General features: G+C 38.5%; 1 protein-coding gene across 2 annotated transcripts in view; it reads right to left on the bottom strand.

The window, feature by feature from the left end:
- PDCD6IP (programmed cell death 6 interacting protein) overlaps positions 1-22,196 on the bottom strand; it is a 33,507-nt gene extending 11,311 nt beyond the window's left edge. The window contains exons 1-11 of one of the 2 annotated variants that reach the window (XM_050331838.1): positions 21,851-22,196; positions 15,249-15,303; positions 13,436-13,505; positions 10,043-10,170; positions 9,297-9,450; positions 6,206-6,306; positions 4,465-4,596; positions 2,329-2,551; positions 1,486-1,609; positions 598-775; positions 84-195 (exon numbers count right to left, since the gene is read on the bottom strand). In XM_050331838.1, coding sequence (XP_050187795.1) covers positions 84-195; positions 598-775; positions 1,486-1,609; positions 2,329-2,551; positions 4,465-4,596; positions 6,206-6,306; positions 9,297-9,450; positions 10,043-10,170; positions 13,436-13,505; positions 15,249-15,303; positions 21,851-22,056 — 1,483 coding nt within the window. In that variant the 5' untranslated portion in view covers positions 22,057-22,196. The remainder of the gene's footprint in view (positions 1-83; positions 196-597; positions 776-1,485; positions 1,610-2,328; positions 2,552-4,464; positions 4,597-6,205; positions 6,307-9,296; positions 9,451-10,042; positions 10,171-13,435; positions 13,506-15,248; positions 15,304-21,850) is intronic. The other variant, XM_050331847.1, reaches the window with a different exon arrangement.
- Positions 22,197-23,541: the final 1,345 nt, after the last annotated feature.

Below are 23,541 nucleotides of genomic sequence, written 5' to 3'. Positions count from 1 at the left end.
AGAGCACTGAAAACTACTTTAATCTACATTATAGACACCTTTAGGAGATCTCCAAAACCCAAAGCTTGAAATATGAACTTTACCTGCCCTTAAAGACTTATAGAGTTCATTGGATGGTGTTCTCTGCCAGCGCTCCTTGAATTTTGTTCGCAGGTCATTGTCTGTAGCTTCTTCTTCATCTAATAATCTCAAAGACTACAAGAATAAAATGCTACATGCATTATAAGCAGTTTTAAACACGAAATAGCTTCAAAATATGCAGCTACTGTAGAAAACAAAAAAAATATGCTTATACATCCTTTATAAATTTAATTTAACAAATAAAAAACAGGTATGAAAGGCACAAAAATCACCCAAATTTCTTTAGAATGCTTTCCTAATGCTTTCCCCCTCCCCCCCAACAATTTTAAAAGCAAAATACTTGGAAGGAAACATCCACATGTGACAGCACAGTTTTTGTACGGACTGAACATTCAAATAGCACATTTTTAAAATACTATTAACAAGCATTTGGATAACTGTGCATTTTTTTTCTATTGTCATTTAAAGAGAAACATTCAGCGGTGATGTCTTTCAAGATCGTTTTGGTGCGCTTACTTCATCTAAAATTTCTTTGTTCCTTTGCAGCAGTTCAGGCAGATCTTTGATCAGCTGATCAACAGTCTGAATTCCTCCCTGTTCAATCACAGACTTAGACTTGTTCAAAATAGACTGAGGAACAGTATCCCCAGACACATCTTCGATAGCAGCAGGGAGATTGAGGGAAGCCAACACACTGAAAAAGTCAACATGTTAAATAAACAAACTGTTTGTAGTTTTATCCTGACAACCACACTGCTATCCAAACAATCAAGCACACAGTCAATTATAATGGAAACAGAGTGTAATGTACTTTTAGACTGAAATTTCAAACTGAAAACACTACATTTATTACTAGCCTACACCTCACTAAATATATGCTTCAAAGCTCTTAAAAAAACTGAAGAAATCCTAGTCTTTTAGCACTTTAATATGGCAAACATCTTAAGTAGTAACTGTCTGGTAGATAAAAGAAACAACTGCCTTGAGTTACATTCCTATCTGTCATCCTATCCTTTTTTTTATTTTTATTTTTTTTAAAGAACAAAATTTTTTGGGGAAAAACATAATTTACTGAGGAACTGATACAATCAAGTTGACCACTGGAATATGAAAATCCTTCTACATTAATGGTACTGTAACTTCTTCTTAGTAAGTGTTGGACTTCTAAAAAATGAGGAAATATTAAAGAACAATAAATACTACTTTAATAAGGTTTCAATTTTAGCACCTATAGAAAAGTAATTCTAAATCCCCCTTCTATTGTTTAAGCTTGCCAGCCTACCACACAATAATGGAAAAAAAAAAAAATCACTGCTGTAATCTGGGTATCTGCTGCAAGGCAACCAGTGCTTATAGGCTGTTCTGTAATTCCTCTTGAGACACTTAACCAGAGGCCATACTTACCCATTTGCCAGATTTGTGGCTTCTCTCATCTGGGCTATTGACCTGTTTACCAGATCTGCCTTCCTCTGGTTATAAACACTCACAGATTGCTGCACTTGCAATGGAACCATCTTCTCAAACAGGTCTGCAATTAAAGTAGTACAAATTACACAAGCGGAACTGTGACAGTAAAAGGACACAAACATCTTCACAGCTCTTTTGTACAGGTTGTACTACTGACCTAAATAGTTTAAGATAGTCTCCCCTACTCCCCAGGATGTCTTAAAAACAAAAATCTATTTCTATAGGTCCTGAGATTTCAGTTTTTAAGACTGAATTTGCATTAGAAATAATTTAAAGGCAATATATTTAAACCAGTTGTAGGATTACAAGTCAGATTTTCCTTTAGGCTTCATATCTAATTATGTTTCTTTAAAATAAAGAAGATGAGAAAGGGAAGAATCATTTTTTCACAACTCTCCTGCCCAGTCAACAAACTGAAATTTTTCAACTTTACAGAAGACCAGCAACTAGGTTAGTTAATACTGTACAGTCTGATACTGTTCCTTCTTAAATTCAGAAAGTTTGGTTTAATATAGGAAATACAACTGCTGAGAAAATCTGAGAAATATCTTGAAGAGAATTCTACATTTCAGGTAATTTTCAACTTGTGCTTTATTATACTTATCATCAAGAAAAAAAACAAGAAACAGGAGAAGACAAGCAGCAATTCCAAAAACACTGCTGAACACATAATACAATTCAAAAATTAAATGTTTATTTTTTCACATGACACATGAACTTTGGTGGTCACATGTTTCACAAGGTAAAAATTAATCCATGTAGTCCACACACTTCACTTACCAGTGAATTTCTGACTCAGGGGTACAACAACTGGAGTAGACTTCACAAGACTGGCTTTTCCAATGGACTCCAAATCTTTCAGGTCAGGAACTCGGTCATGGTAAATGAAGTCATTGTCTTTTTTAGCAGCTGCAAGTGCACGGTTGATTTTGTCAACCAGATCTTTAACGTTTATATATTCATCATAGCGAGATGCCACTGTTTTCACCAAGTCTGCTGCATGCTAAAAAAAAATTAAAATACAGTAAAAATAATAACTTTTCTTTCTCCCTTTCATATGTACTTAAGAAAATAGATGAGATTCCCAGTTAGCCAAGTAGCTACTATCAACACATACAATCAACACTATTATTTCCTTTAGAAAACATTCTCTCCTCTTACGTATCAAAAAGTAAAAATATTTTAGTCATTAAAATAGCTCCTTAGGAAAAAACAAACAAATAAAAAAAAGCAACCAGTAACTCACAATAGCCTCACTATGACTCCCCAAAATCCAAAGTAAGTGCTCCTAAGTTAAAGGCAATAATACCTCAAACGCCCGTTCACAAAAAAACTAAATGTCATCAAATCATTTCCATGTTGTTTCATAAAACCCTTGCTTGCTTCTGCAAAGACTGCAAATTGTTTCTCAATTTCAGCTCACATTCACAGAGGAAGAGGCCAGAATCCTGCTTTTCACATCTGCCACTACACTCAGCTCAGAAGCTACAGAAGGTCTGCTGTCTATTCAGTCCTGTCCGCTCAGCCAACCTGGTTTTCCTTCACATCTGTGTTTTGAATGTGCAAAACCAAAACACTAAGAAGCAATTCAGTTGAGATTTGCATAAACTCACAATTCAGAAAGTCAGGTTTCTTGATATTGTGAAGTGGAACCTGTGCTATATTAGAAGTGAAGTGTATTTGAAGTTTGCACAGATTTTTCGATACTTTCCATTATGCCATAGGACACACGACAGTAGTTCTGGTTTGATACAATGCTATAGTCTAACTAGCATTTGCTAGAAACAAAATGAGAGGAGTACAAACAGGATTAAAGCATATATTCAAAAGATATTACACTATTAGAGAGTGTATAAAGGAGGGCCACTCAATGATCCTGATGGGTCCCTTCCAACTCAGCATATTCTATGACTCTATACATACTTTAATTTGAAAGAATTTACATTCATCTCTCCCCCACCTCTCAATTGTTATTCCACCTTTTAAAATGGGAAATAAAAAGAGATTAGTTTACAGTAATTGAATTTTTCAAAAACTCAACAAAAAGGGTACTAAACCTCTAACATAGATTAGTTACGGAAGCAGGATTTTAATCACTGTGGAGAACAGGATATAATAACTTCTAGCTTACTAACTGTATTAAATAAGACAACACTTGTGTTTTAACTTGTGACTACATGCTGTTCATGAAGCAGTCCTAAAATAAGTAATAAGGGAGTATTTTCCCTCAGGTTTCACTAAAAACAAACAAACAAGAAAAAAACCCCACACCTTTACTACTCATTCTTACTGATTCTACAAATCAGTCGAAGTGGCACTTCATGTATTTATTTTCTCAAGGTTTAGGAGACTTGAAGAAAGGAGTTAATTTTAACCATTTTTCCTCTATTGTGCTTAAAACATGAGAAGACCTTACTCACTACAACATGTATATCTGAGTCCCTCTAGAAACCAGATATAGAGGAAAAAACGATTAAGAATAAAAACAGAACTGTTGGTGTGCTTTTCAAAAAATATTCAGATTTAAATCAGAATTGCAGCAAAGGAGTTTAATGTACAGACCAGACAGAATTTTATTATTTGGGGAATTTGTTTTACTAACATTAATTAGGAAATTTATTAACAATCTGTTGTATTAGCTATACTGAGATAAGAAGCCTAAGCAAACGTAAAGATATAGACTTAACAAGTCAAGCACTATCAAACTGTCCAAAAATCATTAAAATACATCTTTATAAAAGCTACAGAGATACCTCTCCTCTATGCAGCTGCTAATAATTTGATTCATGTGATAAACATGCTCTGCAACTTCTGAATATGTTTCCTTCTTAGTTAACTGAATTTTAGAATTCTGAGTTAGCTTTTCAGGATTTTAAGTTTTTCTATATTTTTCAGAGAAGAAAGCAAGCTACTCACCTGTAACCTCCCAATTTCTTCACCAAATTTCTTCTGCTGCTTTGCCAGAATAGACTGATGATACTCTGCATTGGCCTGCATAATGCAGTGCTTTGCAGCCAGAACAGGAAACACCTCCTGGAAATAGAAATACTGACCAGGGGAAAGTCCAACCATATTAACCACCACAGACAACATGGGATGCAGGAAGAAAAAGGAAGAAGAAAAGGAAATTAGAATCACCCAATTAATGGTTTAGATAGGTTAAAACATTAGAGGTAAATGTCAGAGACAGTGTGACTTTGCATGGATTGAATATTTTTTTTATCCACTGTTGCAGAACTCTTACTGTCCTTTACTGTAGATGAACTACAATTTAAATTCAAGCCACGAAGTCACAACATTTACTTTAGAGATTAGAAACGCATGCATGTATTAGAAAGGACAGCTGCAAGAACACACCCAAATAACCCCAAGACAAAGCCAAGACAGTGCTCTTAAGAAATGGAGGTGGGTAGAAAGATAGGTCCTCTGGGTTATTTTTTTTCATTTTTTTTTTGTTTTTAATCAAACAGATTAATTACAGTTAAAACAGCAGCAGGCCTTACCGAGAAAGTAACTCTACAGTTATGAAAGGAAAGAACAATTAAAGAGGACCAAAAACTATTGACATGGACGGCAATTTAAAAGTCATTTTTAGACTTCTATATAAATGCACTTATCTTTGCAGGAGTACCAACCAAGACATGAAGAAAACATTATGCAGCAGTTCAGAGTACAGACAAGGTGTTAGATCAAGGATTTGGCCTTATGGTTTTATTTCTTAAATCAAGGAGCACTGGAAAACCAGACTGATGTTTTCCCCCAGAGATGAAAAAAATAAAGTTAAAAAAGGGTAAATTTGGAAGACAAAGCTGTCTGGGAGGCCTTGCCACTGGAGTTCGACACATTAAATCAACCTCTAAGTCACACTCCTAAAAATGTAATTGTTCTCAAAGCTGGTGTTAACCAGCAAACCTTATGTTCTTTGAAATAATCAATTGAGAGATTACTTTGCAACTGGAACAGGGAGTAGATCTACAGCTTAGAAAGGTACACAACAACAAAAGATAAAGCAAAGGCCTCACTGCCTCTCAGAAATCATCATAAACATAATACCTAAGTGAGAAATACTCTAAGAGCATGAAAAAGAGATCTTTCTACCTCTTCCAAAATCAACAGCATTCAAACAAACAGTCAAGACTAAATGGGATGATTTACAAGTATCAAGATTGTTTTGGGGTGGAGAAAGAGGAGGAGGCAGGTAGAAGGACAGAAGACACACACTGACTTCCAGTCATGTTTTTCACTAGCAGGTACGTGAACAGCACCATTGTATTCATGCTGGACTCAACATGAGAGCAATTTTCACATGAAAACATAGAGACTAGAAGCCAATTAAGCCTCAATAGAAAATGTTAGTTTGAAAACAGATTTAGTAAGGCATTAAGTTCTAAGAATGCATCCCTAAATACCACTATAAACATTTCAAGTTCACTTTAATGAAATGTGTTACAAATAAACACACTTCATATAATAATATTTTACTTATTTAAAAAAACCACACTTTTACCCCCTATATTTTTCAGTTTTTTCGAATTGTGGGTTCATTTTCCTTAAATGTGCCAATATGTCAGCTCTTCTTGAGGATATATTTTAAGTGTATTTCATCGAGCACATTGTAAACAATAACAGTTTTTCACAGTAACAATGAGTTACTAACCTTGGGCAAAGTATCTTTATATTGACACTGTTTGTAAGCATCACCATAATAATCTGCAGCTTGATTTGCTAGTTTAGCTATGATACCATCTTTCATTTTATCTGCGGGGAGGAGGAGAAAAAAAAGAAAAGAACAATTAAAGATCATCATCGGTTTTTACAACTGAACAGGTGACTAGTTCATCTTCAAACAGCAGCAACTGCATTTTCAGGGTATAGCTTTACATCAAGCTCAAAGGTAGGATCCCATTCTTCTCTCTTGACATCCAGCAGCAGTTTCCAGAATTTCTACTTCAATCATGACACTGAAGGTTCAGTCAGTTGTACCAGAAATCTTTTGGCAGCTGCTGGCATTTATGCAGAATTAAGAGAGATACTTTACCCCAAACCAATGGTAAGCTGCCAATAAAAGATACAACAATTCCACTCTGAACTCTGGCAGCTTGTTCCAAGCCCTTTCTTGTGCCAGCCAAAGTCAATGAATTTACCTGAAATCTAGTAAGCAAAATATATCTTATTTTCAGTAGGATCTGTTCCTAACCCAGTTCCGTGTCAGGACTCACAAAAACTATAACAGAGGAGAAGGGACAGGTCCTTTCCATTGCACTCCACATCACTGTCAGCTTCCAGCGAATATAGGAACACCATTCCAAGACATAAATAACCATTAACTGTTAAAATAGGAACAATTCTGCAATAATCGTTATCTTCCTTTTTACAAAGGTGATAACCTCTGGCCTGCACTAGCAATTCAACCTTCCAAAAGAAGGCAGGCAATCAGTGCAAACACCGGCTGTCCACTCTAAACAGCTGCCCTTACAAACAAGCATCCCCTGACTCAGGTGATTCTTAGGTACTGACAGATTGATAAGCATGAGTGGGGAATATGGGAAGATTAGGGATTCTGCAGAGTATGCTTGACTGCCAAAATTAAACCAAAATAATTCCTAAGTGGTCTGTTCATACCAGCATATTCACACATCTATTTACAATGTTTCAGGCACAAGCTATGAAATAATATATTTACCTTCTGTGAAGGAAGTATGTTTAAGGTATGCCAGAAAGATCTTTTCACTGTGAAGAAGATTTAGATGATAAACTACAACGAAGGATCTCATGATATCTATCAACTTATTTAGTTGATATCTATCAACTAGTCTTTGCTAGAATGTTTCTGTCTGGTGCACTAAACATGTAATAAAACCAAAAAAATCTAAAATCTACAAAAAATTTACACAAAATCTAAAAAACCTGTCCTTCTAGCCCCACCAAGTGTGCAGTAGTTGCATCTTCCTTCATACAGCTTGTGCATTAAAAAAAAATAAAAAATACTGGCACATTAACAACATTTCCATTAACAAAGGAAATGTTAGAGGAGACTCATTTGTCCACGCAGACAGCTCAAAACATATCTTTCACCACCCAAAAGGAAAAAACTATCCATTCCAACTCTTCACTTTAGTTTTCACTCATGTATCTTTAAAATATTGCAGCTACAATGCAAGCCTTGAAATAGAACAGCAAACACGTGCAGAACTTAAAAGACATTTAAAGAAAACATGAAGAAAGGCTCAGAAATTAAAAAGACAATCTGTACTCATGGAGGGGAGTTAGATTTGACTGACCTATTTGGCTTTTGCCCAACACATCTTCTTTCTTTTAACTTGTAAATAAATTCAGTTCTATCAGAAATACCATTATAGCTCATAAGCTGATAAATGGACTGTCTCATGTGAGAGAAAAATCAGAGAATTCCAAGTAAGGTAAACAGTCAATGCAGCAAGAAGCTAAATTTCAGTTTTGAGATCAAACTTGGATTTCCACTTGAAAAGTAGGTTTTTGAAGGTAATCAAGTTGTCAAACACAATTCTTCACAAAATGTCTCTCCCCCCCCGGAAAAAGAACCTCTATATCTGGCAAAATCTACAGCTTTCATAGTCAGATGATTATTAACCTTTCTGTCCTTCAAGCACTGTCAGACTCGTGATCTTCAGTTCACCGGGCACACCTGGTGTTTGGATTAGACTTGCCTTGTCTTTTTCATGTTTTGGAAAAGAAGAAATCAAGACGGTGACAGAAAAATCTATCTATCATGCAAAATGAGGGAAGCACTTGCTCTGTCCTGAAGGAAAAGTTTCAGATATTTGTTATACAAATTTTATTTTAGAGCAGAGACTAAAATACCTCCAGCAACATGATAAAGAACATAGACATAATTTATCATTTGGCTGAAGGATAACAGTTTCTTGTTGAGATTCTCTAAAGGCAGTAAGGCTACAAGAATTTTAGAGATCTTCCCTGTGAAGACAAGAAACATCCCAGTTAAAATAACCCATTGTCTTCCTCCTCTGTATTCCAAATAATGTGGGGAGAGAGAGCCATTTGTGGATATGACCTTAGTTCTACTTTTACAGATCTGTAAATTCTAGATGCACAACTTCTTCTAAATACTTTAAAGCGTAAGTTCCCTAATAGTTGTATTAAAATATCCAGACTCTGAAGGAGTATTTTACAATCAACCTTTAACAATTAGGGAAATAATTTTTTTGTTGTGCTTGCAGAATTTCCCTTTCCAAAATGAAATGGACATTCTAAAAGTCAGACTTGGTCAAAGAGTTCCCCTGTTAAAAGTAGGAGCAAACAAACAGAATTTTTTCCCTCAAACTCCTAGGAAATTTCCTTTGTTTCCTAGCACACTCATTCCTTTCTAAGTTCTCATGAAATCACTCCCCAGATGAGGAAGGGAGTACTTGCAAAACTCCTTATGCATAATTTCTAGTACTCTCAATTCTTTAGGACAATATCTTTTCTTCTCAAGGGGGGAATGGCAAAAAATATAATCCAGCAAAATCCTGTGTAAAGATGAAGACTAATGGTTTGGGGCAAAAAAAACAGATGGGAAAACTGCATTGTCAGGTGAACTTCAGAAAAATTCTTAAGAAGCATCTGTCATTTGTGTTTCATGGCCTGCAAGGAGCAGTGGGAGAATCAGTAAAGGCAAAACCAAAAAATTCTGAAAGGCCCTTTATACACTCTTAATAGTGCAAGTTGTAATATGAACTTAAATATACAAGTCAAAAACTAAAATATACCTCTTGTTGCTTTCAAAAAAAAGACTTCTTGCGCTTGAGCCAACATAATAAGACTGAGAGTCCCAGCTGTGTCTGGAGAGATGTCCACTGTAGGTTCTCGATTCAAGGCTGACAAAACTGTGTCTTTAATGTGTTGAAAAGCACCACTCGCAAACTAAGTAAAACAAAATAATACATTACCATTCAGATTTTTCAGATTTTCTCTCTTACAAGTATAATACATATAAAAATACAAAAAAAATTCTTTGGTATATGGTCTCCCATTTATTGTTTAGCCACTAAAACCAATTCCTGGTGACCTCTTGTTCTTGGAGCCATTCTCACTGAGACACTTATCATGACAAGGTATAAGTAAAGGTATATTGATTACACCCAATGACATAAAAATATGGAAATTCTAATGCATTCCATAAAGAAGAGATTATTACTATATAACTTGTTAAAACTTCAACTTACACTAGTTAAAACTATTAAATCTTAAGCTGAAGGTTATTAGTTATCAACATGTTTGAGGGAAGGAGTATGGGGAACAGCACAGAATTATACCCTCCAAATCTGGTAAATAAATATGAGACAAGACCAGGTACATAACCAATCCAACTTTGCAACTAAGAGCAGGAAAATACATACATATATATATATTTTTTATGCATGTGTATATATAGTTTTAAAATAGAGAGATACTTATTTGATGTTCTAAGATTACTTGTTCTGAATGCATAAGCAGAAGCAGGGTGCCTCTCTACCTGATAATGCTTAGCTGCAGCTTTTAGTCCTTCATCGTTTTCCAGATTCTGTTCTGCTGCAATCTGGCTTGCCAATGCTCCACAGTTGAACAAAACACAGGTCTTTTCATACCCCAAACTTGCCAGAGCTGCAAACAAGACAGACAGTTACCCAGACTGTTGAAAAAATATCCTACAGCTGAGGCCAACACTACAATTATCAACAGTTTCAAGCAAAAACAAACAAAACCCCAATCATACTGAACTTTTAAAGTCAAAGTCAAATTCTGAAGGCTTTACACAGTCTAATTCAGTACTTCCACAAAATGTTTCCATGCGAGGAACTACAGAAAGCAGCCTAAAGCATGAAAGCAATAGCATGAACATCTACATTAAATAATTTCCAAGTCCTTATAAATACAGTGCAGTTTTTTGGATCTTGAAGCATTACTGTGAGATAATCTGAAATATGAACTTCCACTTAATCACTTTGTAATAACTGTACAATTACAAAAACTTTTATTTTTAGATAGGCCTGTCTTCCTATTTATTGAAATGTAAGGAATTTTTCATTCTCAAAGCTATCGTTTTAGACTGAAAATTCTGACAAATATCTTCATTATGCATGTATTGAAACAGTTAAGGATTTACTTAATTAAAACTTGAGCTCACTAAACAGCAGTGTAGCCTGTCCAGATGCATCTCCTGCAGTACTTCATAGCCCCAAAGGATGGAGCCCACACTTCTAGAACTAGAAATACCTGAACAGGAACCATTTTGAACATATTCATTGCTTTCAAAAGCTTATTTGCTATATGCAAGTGCTGGAAAAACCAAACACTGCAGATATTGGTCTCCTACTGGTGTTAAAAAGTGTGCAGACACTACTCTTGGAGAATACAGAAGAGACAACTAGTGAATTTTCAATTTCACAGACCCAGGTACAGTTGTCCTTAAAACATGAAGGTACTAAAGATGCATATTTGTTTCATTTCACTAACATCCAGCCTCTTTATACAGCTACAAATTAATTTAACACATCTCTGAAGTTTCTACATTAGTGCTCCCTGACCTGCATGCAACTTTCAGACAAGCAGGCATAAATCTGACATGCCATTTTTCCCATTTTGTTTCCCTGAGCGGAGTTGCACAGTCACTGTATCTCATGAAGATAACAGTCATTTATCTAGCTAATGTCTCTTCTGAAATTTATTTTTCCAGAATTTTTCTAAAAAGAAGATCTTTTAAACTTAAATAACACTAAAAATACAAGAAAGGAAAGAAAATACGGCTTTAAAGTTTCTGAAGTACAAAATTACTTTAAATGCAGAATTACTTCACACTCTGGACTGCACCTCAAGTGTGATTTACTACAGTGAGAACAGCTGTTTACCAATACAGATTTTCCACAGACTCATCTGTTTATAGCACTACCTATTAACTTAGTCGACATATTTCATATTACTTGCCATGCTGTGAACTCAGTCACTTCCCAAGCAGTCACAGTATCTGTCAGCTACTGTGATACAGACTTGGGATTCAGGATTCAGGGGAAGGTGGGAAGCAAAGAGTTCACCACCACAGCAAGAACCAGAAGTCTCAAGTCACGCCCCTGGATCTTGTTTCCATGGAAGTCAAAGGAGTTTTACACTGAATTTCTACCTGGAGACAGGACCACCTCCTCTTAGAAGTCAAGAGGAATTTTGCTCCCTCTGTAACTGAAAGCTTTGCTTTACACAGGGAAACCTCACTGCTAATTCTGATCTCAAATAGGTACACACATGGTGTAGCTAATCTGGATAAACTGTGATACATCACTGTAAAGATATATAATAAAAGACTCCTTCTGTTAATGTCTTTTCACCAAGATCTCCTTTAAAGTTTCAAAATAAAATTTATTCCATTGCCTGTTACTTGAGGATTACTCACAGCTCAGTCAAGAATTTCTTTGATATTTCACATGGACTGCTACCTGAGTCTCTGGTCATCTGCCTCACAGATTATTTAGACTAGCATATAATTAACCTGCAGACAAGCAAGCTTTCTCAAGATGCTGTGATGTCATATTCACTCAAATTCTCAGGGTAATCATCACCATTATGATTACTGTTTTTTTTTCCTCACAGTTATTATAAATCTTTAGTGATTCACAGATTATGTTTAAGTCATAACTAAATATTCTGAACTTTACTATGAAACAGGTTCCATCCTCATTAAATGTTAGACCCAAAGAAGACAGGATGAACCAAATTCTGAGAAAAAACCCACAGCATCTTCATGAAGGTCTCCAATTATCCCGAAGAGCATCTTAGAACAGTTAGAAAAGAAAGTAAGGACTTGTGTATGCACAGGAATGTGGTGTATTGATACTCGTATAGTTCACAAAGGCACAACTTCAGCAGGTGAATGCAGAACACGGAAAACTGCAAAGACTTTCAGTGGTTGTTAACAGAGAACTATAGAAAGGATGCAAGACTTCAAAAATAAAAACAGGGTAAGCACTCTAGCATTTTTTTCAGGCTTTGTCTAGAACTTCAAAATTGCACTGGTCATCTTATAATGTTAGTCAGGATGAACACTTAGGTATAAATAGAAATACTAAAGAATGTTGATACATGACTGAACAGCTCCTCATTCAACTCAAAATGATTTAGTCTTACTTCCCTATCAGCAAGTGTCCCAAATCCATTTAATGATCCTGAATTTGCAGTGCAGAATTGTTCCTATACGACTAAAACAAATAAAACTCCTTAAGTTTGCAGGAAACAAATATAATTCTTTTTTCTTTCCAAGTTTTCAAATACATATGAAAATATTTTTAAAAGAAGTGATAAAAGAATAATTTCAGATGCACGGGCAAATCCTTCTATTCTCTTGAACAAAATCTGATGTCAAGGCTGGGTTAGTGAAGCCAGCTACCAACACTCCTTTTTGAAGGGGACTCACTCACTCACAAGCACATTTCATAATGTTCTTACTAATTTAGACCAATAAAATCTGGATTACTGAAAACTTACTACTGAATCTTGTTACCATGAACAATTTTGATTAATACCAATTGGGGTTGTTCCTAGAAAAAGTCTGAGAAGCAGACAGTACAACTACTACCAGACTGCAGATCTAATTGTGCCTCTGGGAATCTAACATTAAATTTCAATTTTATAATAATTCTTTGGATGGTGCCTATTTGTTCATTGCCAGCGTTGAAGTGATTAACTCATTACTAATACAGTTGAAGGGGAGGGGAGTGTTTGGGTGGTTTGTGTGGACACCTGGCGCTCAGCCAAGGTCAAACCACTACATCATTTAAAAGCTATGTTGAAAATACTAGAAAGACAATTAATTCAACTATATAAAAATATTCTCCAAAAGTTTAGTATCTTTAATACTTGAGTTTTCAATACATTCACATACCCAATTTGGCAGATCCTCCAAAAAGTGATCCTTTATCAAAAGCATCTTTCCACGTAAATGTTACACAGATCTGAAAGTTGAGAAAAAGAAAGATCTTTACCTCTAAAATCAAATATAAAATCTCCTTAAAATATCCCAAATTTATGTACTTAGCCCTTACATTCGAATTGTATAAAACTTTTCATTCACTTGTGGTGTTACAAACATTCTGGAAGTTTTAGAAAAATCAAGAGTTATTCAAAACAAAAATTAGTGTATCTCTTTTCCTTCCTCCTAGTTTGCTCAAAACATTTCAAGTAGACAAGACAGAAATTCTCAGAATTATCTTTCAGCTCTGTTCACATTCTGAGCAACAGACAAATTTGTTTCCAAACCAAGACATTCCTTTCCCAGTAAGTCTGATGGTTGGGTGTAGTCCCAGTTTTAAGGAAACTGCCCAATCAGGCATTTTCCACTGTTCCAAATTACTAGACTATTTGGTTCTGTTTTGTAATACCAAAATCCACTCATTGTTACGAGTGAATTCAATAGCAACATTATCAGGAAATGCCCTCAGAAAAGAGAATAAAAGAGTGTCTATTATTTATACTTCCAGCACATATTCCACAGACAATGCAAACTCTTATAGAAACTGCTTTCAAGTTCCACAATTTGATTCCTTATTCAGCTGATCAATTAGTTGTAGGCAACTGGTATCAAACCAGAAAAGACAGCAAAAATCCTCAGTTTAAAGTGCTGGGTAAGAATTACTTCAGAAGCTACAGGGTTCTGTTTGATAATATATTTTTCCTCTAGCAGCAATGCTTAGTGGAGGAAGTTCTGGTCTGCAGCTGTTCATTGCTGCTTCCACTGACTACTTCTTCCCTTGAATGGAACAGTTTACAGATACAGCAGATCTTGCTCTCTAAGTTTTCCAGTTTTCTTTATCCCAGGGTTTGCAGATCATCATATCAAAACATTTGCACAATGAAAACCAAAGTGCTGTTCTTGGCTACAAGTGACTGCAGCTACACGCAAAACTCCTGTGGAAGTCAGAAGGGCATTAAAATTATTCCCTTACTTATAACCTGTAAGACAGAAATTTTTCCTTTTAATCATAGTATTACCATTTAATTACGACTTAATGCAGAAAGAAATATAAATTCTGTTATATTTCTAAACACACCCAAAGAAAACCCACATCTTTTTCCACCAAAATACAGGAGCCTACAGATCTATTCATTTCCATCTGAGGAAGGCTTCAGTAGGCAGAGGTTCAGCTGAATTTCTCTGTAGATTCAGGATTCTAAAAAAATGTGGTAGAAAAAAAACCCTCAAACCCTAATGAACACCATACCTATATAAAAACTATGTCATTTGTAGATACAGAGGCAGAAATACAGTGGTAAGCTCTTACTTGGTTTATTATGTTAGGTGTTGTGAATGAAACATCTGTGCTTCAAAAACCAAAGATCATATTCCATCCCATAGAAATTATGTTTTAAAAAGCCTTTAGAACATAGTATGAAATAGACTTCTGGAAAAACAGGAATCAGCACAGCATAACTCTTTCCAACCTAGACCACGGTGATCACTAGCCAAAAATCAAAATGTTTCTGTAAAACAAAGGCAATTATGGCCACTAAAGGGGAAGTTTCAGCACAGATTATATGCAAGCACCAGCTAGAAAATAAACAGAGATTAGGAAAATAAGGCTCAAAGAGATTAAATGCCTTGTTTGAGAGAAATACCCTTTAGAGGATTAGGTACAGGCTTGGAAGTCATACATCATGGGTGCCATGATTCAGTTTATGGGTTTCGTAAGTCTTCTTACCTGATTTTCAGAGAATGGAAACTTTGGTTCAATTGAACACAGCTGATCATAATATCTATTGAAAAAGAAAGAAACAACTATTAGATAAATCAAATTAATAGTTTTGTTTCTTAAGCTGGCATGTAGGGTAAGGAAAAGGGCACAAAAATTCTACACACAAGTTGTGAAGCTCATTTGTAACTATGGAGGATTTGCAGGACAGACAGAATTTCTGCCTAAAGGGATTTTTTCAGCAGAGGAACAAGTTCAGCAGGAGGTAGTCTTTCACAGATAATGTGGAAACCCTGTCTTACTTCAGTGTAAAAGAGTATCACAGGCAAAGCTGCGACAAAACTGACCCATCCACCTGATGGAAGGTGGATTAGAAGAGAGTATCATGCATAGGAGTTCCTATATTCACACAGGGACACAAAGAGTACTTTAAGCCATGCTACAAAAGTTAATTGCATACAGCACTTGACCTAATATTAACATGCTACACCATACTCTCTTGATCTGAGCATTATAACCCACTCCACTACAAGTTCTGGTTCAAACGTTTCAACTTCAATGCCTTTGAAATAAATAGATGCCATTTGTCTTGCAGAGCACCAACTGTAGAGCCTGAACCTTGATAAAATTCTTTAGTTCTAAACCTAGTTTTCATTAGAGTATATTCTAGCACTCATGGTGAATCAAAACCAAAAGTTTCTCTGTGCCAATATTTTGTCTGCTCACAGTGGAAGATGAAAGAATGCCAGAAAGATAATACAGCAAATATAGCACAGTCCCTCACACAATCTATCCAGGGAACAGTAAGCAATTCAAACTTTTCCAGAGTGGTACCCTACACCTGCACCAATTGTTAAACATGACAGGCTGGATGCAGAAAGCAAAACCTTTAAACAGCCAGTTGCTAAGAACACATAATACATGAAACCTGGTTCCTCATACTCTTCCTGTAGCATGTGCCATATGGGCACACACTCAACATTATATTGGTCAGGGTTTTTTAAAGAATTTATATTCCCAATATACAAAACACCTTTCAGTGATGACTTTCATGGTCTGTAAAACAGGATTAATATTGTCCCCATTTCCTCACATTATTAAATATTGATTACTACCAACATAGGCACGAAGCACGTGCACAAGACATATGCTGTGCAGGCAATAAATGTTTAAAATCTCAAGAAGCATTTTCAAAACTCATATGCAACAATAAAAATAGGTTTATTATATTTTTCAGTTAATCATATCTGCTAGTGTATATAACACTACAGGTTTCTGAGTTCAACAGAGTCACTGCAATTTAAGACACAATATACTAAGCCATATCAATACACTAAGCCATACCAAAAGCTACAATAATCTGCAGCAGTAACCCAACAGGATCTCCACTAATAACCTTGTAGGGTTACAGGGAAAAGAAGAAAGGAAAACAAAGTCTGCAGATATCTGCTGTGACAGCAGTTTAAACAAGATTAAACAATTTATCAAGTGTATGTGAAAGGTAGAGTTAACAGTAATAACAGCCACTGAAGATCACTGCAACCACTATATTTAAATATACTTTCTTCATTGCCTTCATCTGGTCTCAACACAGTTGTTTTCACATAGTATCACAAAGAAAAGGAGACTTTTCATGCTGTCTCATCCTGCCTCAATTGAATTTGTTAACCAAAAGCCACCACTAAAGCCAAGCTGTCTTCCCACATTCCATGATTACACTGTCCTCATCTGCCATGAGGACAGAGTCAAGCAGCAGAGCCTGTCAAATGTCCTTGTGAAGCCGGGTGTGCCCAAGCCTGAGCCGCCTGCAAACAGACTATTCTTTGTATGTCAACACAACCACGGAGAAAATAACCCAAAGAGGTGTATGCTCCTCCTAAACATGCACATGGCTGCATTTAGCATCACTGAATACCAATAACATGGGGCTTTTCTTCTGATCGTTTTAAACAAGTTCAGAATTTACATTACTATTTTAAGTGATGTCACTTCTTTTTATTAGAGAACTTGAAACTCTTCTCAAAATTTAAGAGCTCTTTAAAGCTCTGCACACACACAAAAAAAACCCAGAAGACAAACATGTGAAGTTTTCTAGTTTTATAAGTGGTATAAATATAACGGTATAAACATATAAAATGGTAAATGAAAATGTTAACCACAGGACAGTGTAAAACTAGCAGTACCAAGAAAATAACTACAGGAGGAAAGACCATTTGATGCACAAGTCAGTTACACATTGAAAGACGAGGGTAAACACAAAGGTGTAATTTAAAACTAAATTTATACTAATCTAACTATCAAAACACAAAGAACACAAGGCACAACACAGTTGAGTGTTGTTTGGCTGTACCAGTGATAAACCAGAGCTACAGCAGGGGGGGCAACACAGATCTGATGCTCAGAGTACAACAATCTCTCATCAAAACAGGCATTACACACTTCTAAATGCTAGTAAAAAACAGACATCAAATGAGTTGGAAGTCAAGATTTAAAATCAGAATTTAATTAATATATGTATTGCATTAAGAAACTCAAATTCTCTTCCTCTTCCGAACAATCATAAAAAAAAATCCCCTTTAAATGATCGTGAGAGACAAAAGATCTGTCTTTGCCCTTCAAGATAAGAACCAGAGTCCCGAACTCACAGCTGGAAATCACAACTGCAACTTTCAGCCCTCAGAAAATTTGAGCAATCAAAATAAAACCATGCACTACCCCTCCCACTCCCCCTTTCTTTTAAAAAAAAAAAAACAAAAACAAAACTGCAGGAGTTGTTAGCAAAATTAAACCACTTAAAGTCATACCCCCACCCCATGTCTCCAGAAAAAGGAAATTAAGTCCAGGCTAGATTTAATATTAGAGGAAGCAAGGAATCCCTCGAAGCTATAATTATACTCAGAAGGAAAAAAAAGAAAAGCACCACTAAATCAAATCTGCTGTGACAGAATTTAAGGAGAAACATCTGTACCAAGCACACCTACGTCACCTTGAGAGCGCTCAGATTCTGACAGAACAAAGAAAGCTTGGAAGCAGGCTGAGGTCTGTCCCAGTTTCACTATGCCCCTTTTCACTGGGTATCTCAAACACTTCTCCAAAGACAAGCCTTTGCATTCAGCAGCTGAACAACAGCACACCACTCACTTTTAAAGTTTTACTGGACAGTGCTTGTCTAGGAAATGTGGCTGCAACGGAGTTAATTTCTTCCACAAAAGAAAAAAAAATCTGTAGCGACTACTCAGCAAAACAAGGCTTCTAAAAATTACAAAACCAAGGGCAAATCCTAGATTAGTTAGCAGAAGCTTAAGCTCTCATTTCTTAAGAGTTACATAGTCTACAATGCTCTACTAGGTATTAGGGTCTATAAAAAGCCTCCAAAAAGTAAATATATGCAAAGGGTATCCATGTTTTAATTAGTTTTTCCAACCTTACTTTGCTAACAAACCAGTTTTAAACTCCAATGAAAAAGCTTGTTAAAGTTGTTATTTAAACATAAGACTGACTACCACTCTTAAATAGTAATAGGAAAATATGAGAAGTTGGAAAGGTGAGGACATTTTCAGATGAAACACAAGGCACTCAAGCACTTCTGTTCTTTGTATCATAAACTCAGATACTTCAAATTTCTGAATGTGCAGACGGTTTGACTTCTTAAAGCCACTGTGCCTTGCAGAATAATTAACAGAATACATGTCAGAATAGTCTTAACAGAGTAAGAGCAAACTTATTTTCCAGCATATAAATATATGAATATAAATGGTCAGACAGGGACAAGCCACCCATAACTTGTTAAGAAATAAGGGAAAACATATATCGGATTGTTTTATTTTCTCTAACTTACAATCAGTTCAGACCTTCATCTTATCTCACTTCCACTACAAAATAAACAAATATTTTCAAGCAACACAACTTAAAATGCAGATGATATCCCTTCTGCAAGGAAGGGATATCACTTCATATTTATACTGGTGCAGAGCCACATTCAACAGCTCCTGACTACTGCAACAGCATCTGGGACAGCTAAATACATCTGCCAGTCACTGCTGACCAGCAGAGACCAGCAGATCACTGCATATGGAACTGACTCAAAACTGGTAATTATGAAATTGCAAGTGGCTTCCTTTCATTATTCAGAGAGAAAACCTGAGGTGAAGTTGCATATTATGGATAACTTTATTCAATAATCTGCTGGCAACAAAAGAGGGAGGTCCTGCTCAGACCCTTGGCTTCCAGCAACACTACTTCTATTTATTTTGCACCAGCTCTGATGTTCATCTGACCTTCCACTGAACTCATTCAAGTTGCTCAGAATGCCATGTACACATTTTGCCTTCCAGAAAAACCATAAGGACAAGAACTGAAAAGAGGGCTGCCTTCTTTCGGTCATGCAAACAACTGCTAAATAGGATGAAATGATAAATGTGGCTGAGCCAAATAGGGACTTCAGATAGAAGCTAAGGGCAATCCTGACTGGCACCTTCAGAAAAGGAAGCTTATTTCCAGCATTCAAGAGAAGATAATAATATGCCTTTCAATTTGGCTGGTAAAGTCCCTCTTTCAGTTCATAGATGCTCACAATTTCCCCAACCTTCAACAGGCATAAGCACAAGTACCTTCAAAAACATACGCAGTAATAAGGCAGGAACAGAGCAGGAAACTACAAAGATACTGTAAAACATGATCAGTACAGTCATAGCTTTTATAGTATAAACACCCAGTGAAGGGTTGATAAGCTCAAAAAAATCAGTAAGTTATTTCACAACACTCGCCTTCTTTTTAACAAAGCACTTGTTTCTTTCCATTTCTCTTCAACTTGTAAATTTTGTAAATAAGAGATTCTAGTGAACATCAAGTGTAATTTTACTTGTTCATGATATTACAGAAATGTGTCTCCAAGTATGACTTCTCCCTATAATAGAAAATTCCTCTATCTTTTTTCCTTTAAAACAAAAAACCAGGTGGCTGCCACTATGTAAAAATGCATTTTTGATACTGCAAATGTTTGATCCCAGCTTTGCAAGTAGAAATGTGTACCTAGTATTAATGTAGTGAATGAATCAAAGTGACCTCAGTGAGTAGATGAGCTACAAATACATTGGCTCAAAATATTTCCAACACAGAGAAACAGAACAACAAGGTTACCACAGTAATGCACAGAACTGATAGGGCTGAAAGGGACTTATGGAGATCATCTACTCCAACCCCCTTTCTAAGGCAGGGTCACCTAGAGCAGGTCACACGGGAAGGTGTGTAGATGGTTTCTGAATGTCTCCAGAGGGGGAGACGCCACCACCTCCTTGGACAGCCCATTCCAGTGCTCTGCCACCCTCAGTGGAAAGAAGATCTTATACTTTAGCTTTTGGCCACTGCTCCTCATCCCGTTGCTGGGCACCACCAAAAAGAGTCTGGCACCCTCCTCTAGGCACCCACCTTTGAGATATTTACACGCATTAATGAGATCCCCTCTCGATCTTCTCTTCTCTAGACTAAACAGGTCCTCCTGCAGTCTCTCCTCATAAAAGAGACGTTTCAGACCCCTAATCATCTTTGTGGCCCTGCACTGGACCCTCTCCAGTAGCTCTTTGTTTTTCCTGTCAATATTGCAATCCATAAATGTTCTACAGAGGTAGGAAAAAGCAACTGCTTCTGCAGATGAGGGAGCAGTTTGTCCTAACCCAGGCTTTATGTAATCAGGCAGAAGGCACAGATGAATCTTTTCCTCATCTAACCTCTGGTAACTCCAGCACCACAGAAGCCCCACTAAACTTTCTGACAGCATTAAGTAGAAAAAAGAAAGAGGATATGACTTTGCAAATAACTTAAGAAGCAAATTAATTAAGAAGCTGCTAAACACAGCAAATAGAAGAAAATCAGGACAATAACAAAAAAACAAAAACAAACTCATACTCAAAACTGAAAGGGAAGTGAAAAGAAAGCTGCAACAGCAAAATAATAAAACTTTTCCTCTCTCAGATGAGCAAAATGCTCTGTCATGGGTACAAACTGAAAGAGGGAAAATTTATGTCCGATATTAGGCAGAAATTCTTTACTGTGAGGGTGTTTACACATTAGAACAGGTTGCCCAGAGAGGCCCCATCGCTCACAGCTTTGAAGGCCAGGCTGGATAAGGCCTTGAGCGATCTGCTCTAATGGAAGGTGTTCCTGTTCATGGGCAGGGGGGGGAAGGGGTTGGGACGAGATGATCTTTAAGCTCCCTTCCAATCCCTTAGCATTCTACGATTTCACGATTTCTAGATCCAAGAGCTCCCAGCGTGACACAAGCCCTGGGAAGGGTACGCTAGTGGGGACAAGGCCTCCCCCCACGCCAGCGCTGCCATCATGTGACGCCCCACGACACCCGAGCGGCGCGGCGAGGGACCCCGGGATGCTGCAGGACAACCCAGCGCCAGGGCGCCTGCATCTCCCACAGGCCGCCGGAGCCGGCCCGGCAGCCCCGGCCGCTTCTTCCCGGCAGGAAGGGCCGCCCACACCTCGGCCCGCCCGCACCTGGATCCGGGGCCGCCACGCCCAGGGCCCGCAGCTGCCGCCGGGGCCCCGCAGGGACGCAGGGCTGGGGGAGACGGAGGAGGAGGAGGGGATGTCGAGGGCCCCACCTGAGGAGCGTCTCCAAGGCGCTCTCGTGCTTGTCGAGCGGGCGGCCGAGCGCGCTCTTGCGGAGCCGGCTGAGCTCCTCGGCGGCGCGGCAGTGCTCGGCCTGCGCCTCGGCGCCCGGGTAGCTCTGCTGGATGAACTTGCAGAGCGGCTTGGCCAGGTCCACCTCCGAGGCCTTCTTCAGCTGCACCGAGATGAAGTTCGTCATGTTCGCCGCCGCCGCCCCCCAGGCGGGCAGAGCCGCCACCGCCGCCGCCCCGGCCCCTCTCAGCGCACCGCGGGGTCCCTGCCCCGCCGCCGCCGCCGCTTCCGGGAGCGCCGCGCAGGCGCACTGCGCCCCGGCACCGCCTCCGGGAGGGAGGGAGGGAGGGAGCGGCTGTGAGGGAGGCTCGGAGGGAGGGAGGGAGGGAGCGGCTGTGGGAGAGGCTCCCGAGACGGGGGGACCCCGCACGGCAGGACGGCGTAGGGAGATGGCCGAGGGATGGGTGGCTCGGCCGGTCGTCAAAAGTTTTTCACGCTGTCTGTGCGTTTTTAACGGGAAAAGGCATCGGCGTTCGTTGGTTCCCAATTACGTAGCTTTTCTATTAATTAGTACTCCCACCCCTATTTCGTAGTTATATCCCTCTCTTCTCGTGCTGATTAGTCCGCAGGCGCAGTTCTTCCCTCCGTTTGAGTCTGGGGTCCCTTTCGAGTAGGTGCTCGGTGAGTCGGGGGTCGCAATCCCGGTGCTGAGGTTGCCTTTTTGCCTCTTACCGCTCAGTTCTGTCGGCTTCGCTCCTGGTGTTCCTCCCCAGACAGCCCATTCGTCTTGGGATTGTCTCCCCTTATCCTTAAAACAAAAGATTAGCCAAGTGCACAAACAGACAGAACCGCGTAATTGTTAGGGTGGGAAGGGACTCCTGGGGATCAGCTAGTCCGACCCTCCTGCCAAGGCAGGGTCATCTAGAGCAGGTCACACAGGAATGTGTCTGGGTGGATTTGAAAAGTCTCCAGAGAGGGAGACTCCAAGACCTCCGTGGGCAGCCTGTTCCAGTGCTCTGTCACCCTCAGTTGAAAGGAGTTATTCCTCATATCGAGGTGGAATTTCTCGTGTTCTCGTTTTTGGCCCTCGCTCCTTAAGCTGTCGCTGGGCACCGCCAAAAAGAGTTTGGCACCACACAACACTTGCGATGCAATTACTAGTCATAGCTGTTCAGTTACAGCTACTAATTAACAACTTCAAAGGAGGCACAAAGTTTGACTCAAACCTCTGTCCAAACCTTGTGGGACTCAAATCTCGAGGGGCTTGGTATCATTACCCCTCTAACACTACGGAAGGAGGGGCTTGGTATCTCCGGGCCCACTGCCCTAGGGGAAGCGGGAACCATGTTCTGCATATGAACCTTCCCATCTGTCCGAACTGCCGGGAGCCTGGGGAAGGCACTGTGTGGCGGGAGTTGTGACCGTGGAGCTCGGCTGTGGAAAGGGAAAACCTCACAAGCAGTGACACCGCTGTGAAAGCAGTGGCTGCGAGAAAGGAGTGGAGCTGTCAGGCATTTAACGCCTTACAGTGTCCCGTTCTCAAGCCCTGCCCTAAGGATCGGTGTCTTAAATAAAGCGAAACGCGGCTTCTCCATGGCAAATGTTGAAATGTGTCTATTGGCAGTAAAAGATGCAGATTCACGTGTTGTGTCATCACGGATCAGCCACATTA

The sequence above is a fragment of the Myiozetetes cayanensis genome, unplaced genomic scaffold, assembly GCF_022539395.1.
Source record: "Myiozetetes cayanensis isolate MyiCay16 unplaced genomic scaffold, myiCay2020 scf1, whole genome shotgun sequence".
Taxonomy (NCBI): domain Eukaryota; kingdom Metazoa; phylum Chordata; class Aves; order Passeriformes; family Tyrannidae; genus Myiozetetes; species Myiozetetes cayanensis.
The sequence above is the reverse complement of the archived record's forward strand: the minus strand, read 5'-3'. Positions and strand labels throughout refer to the sequence as shown.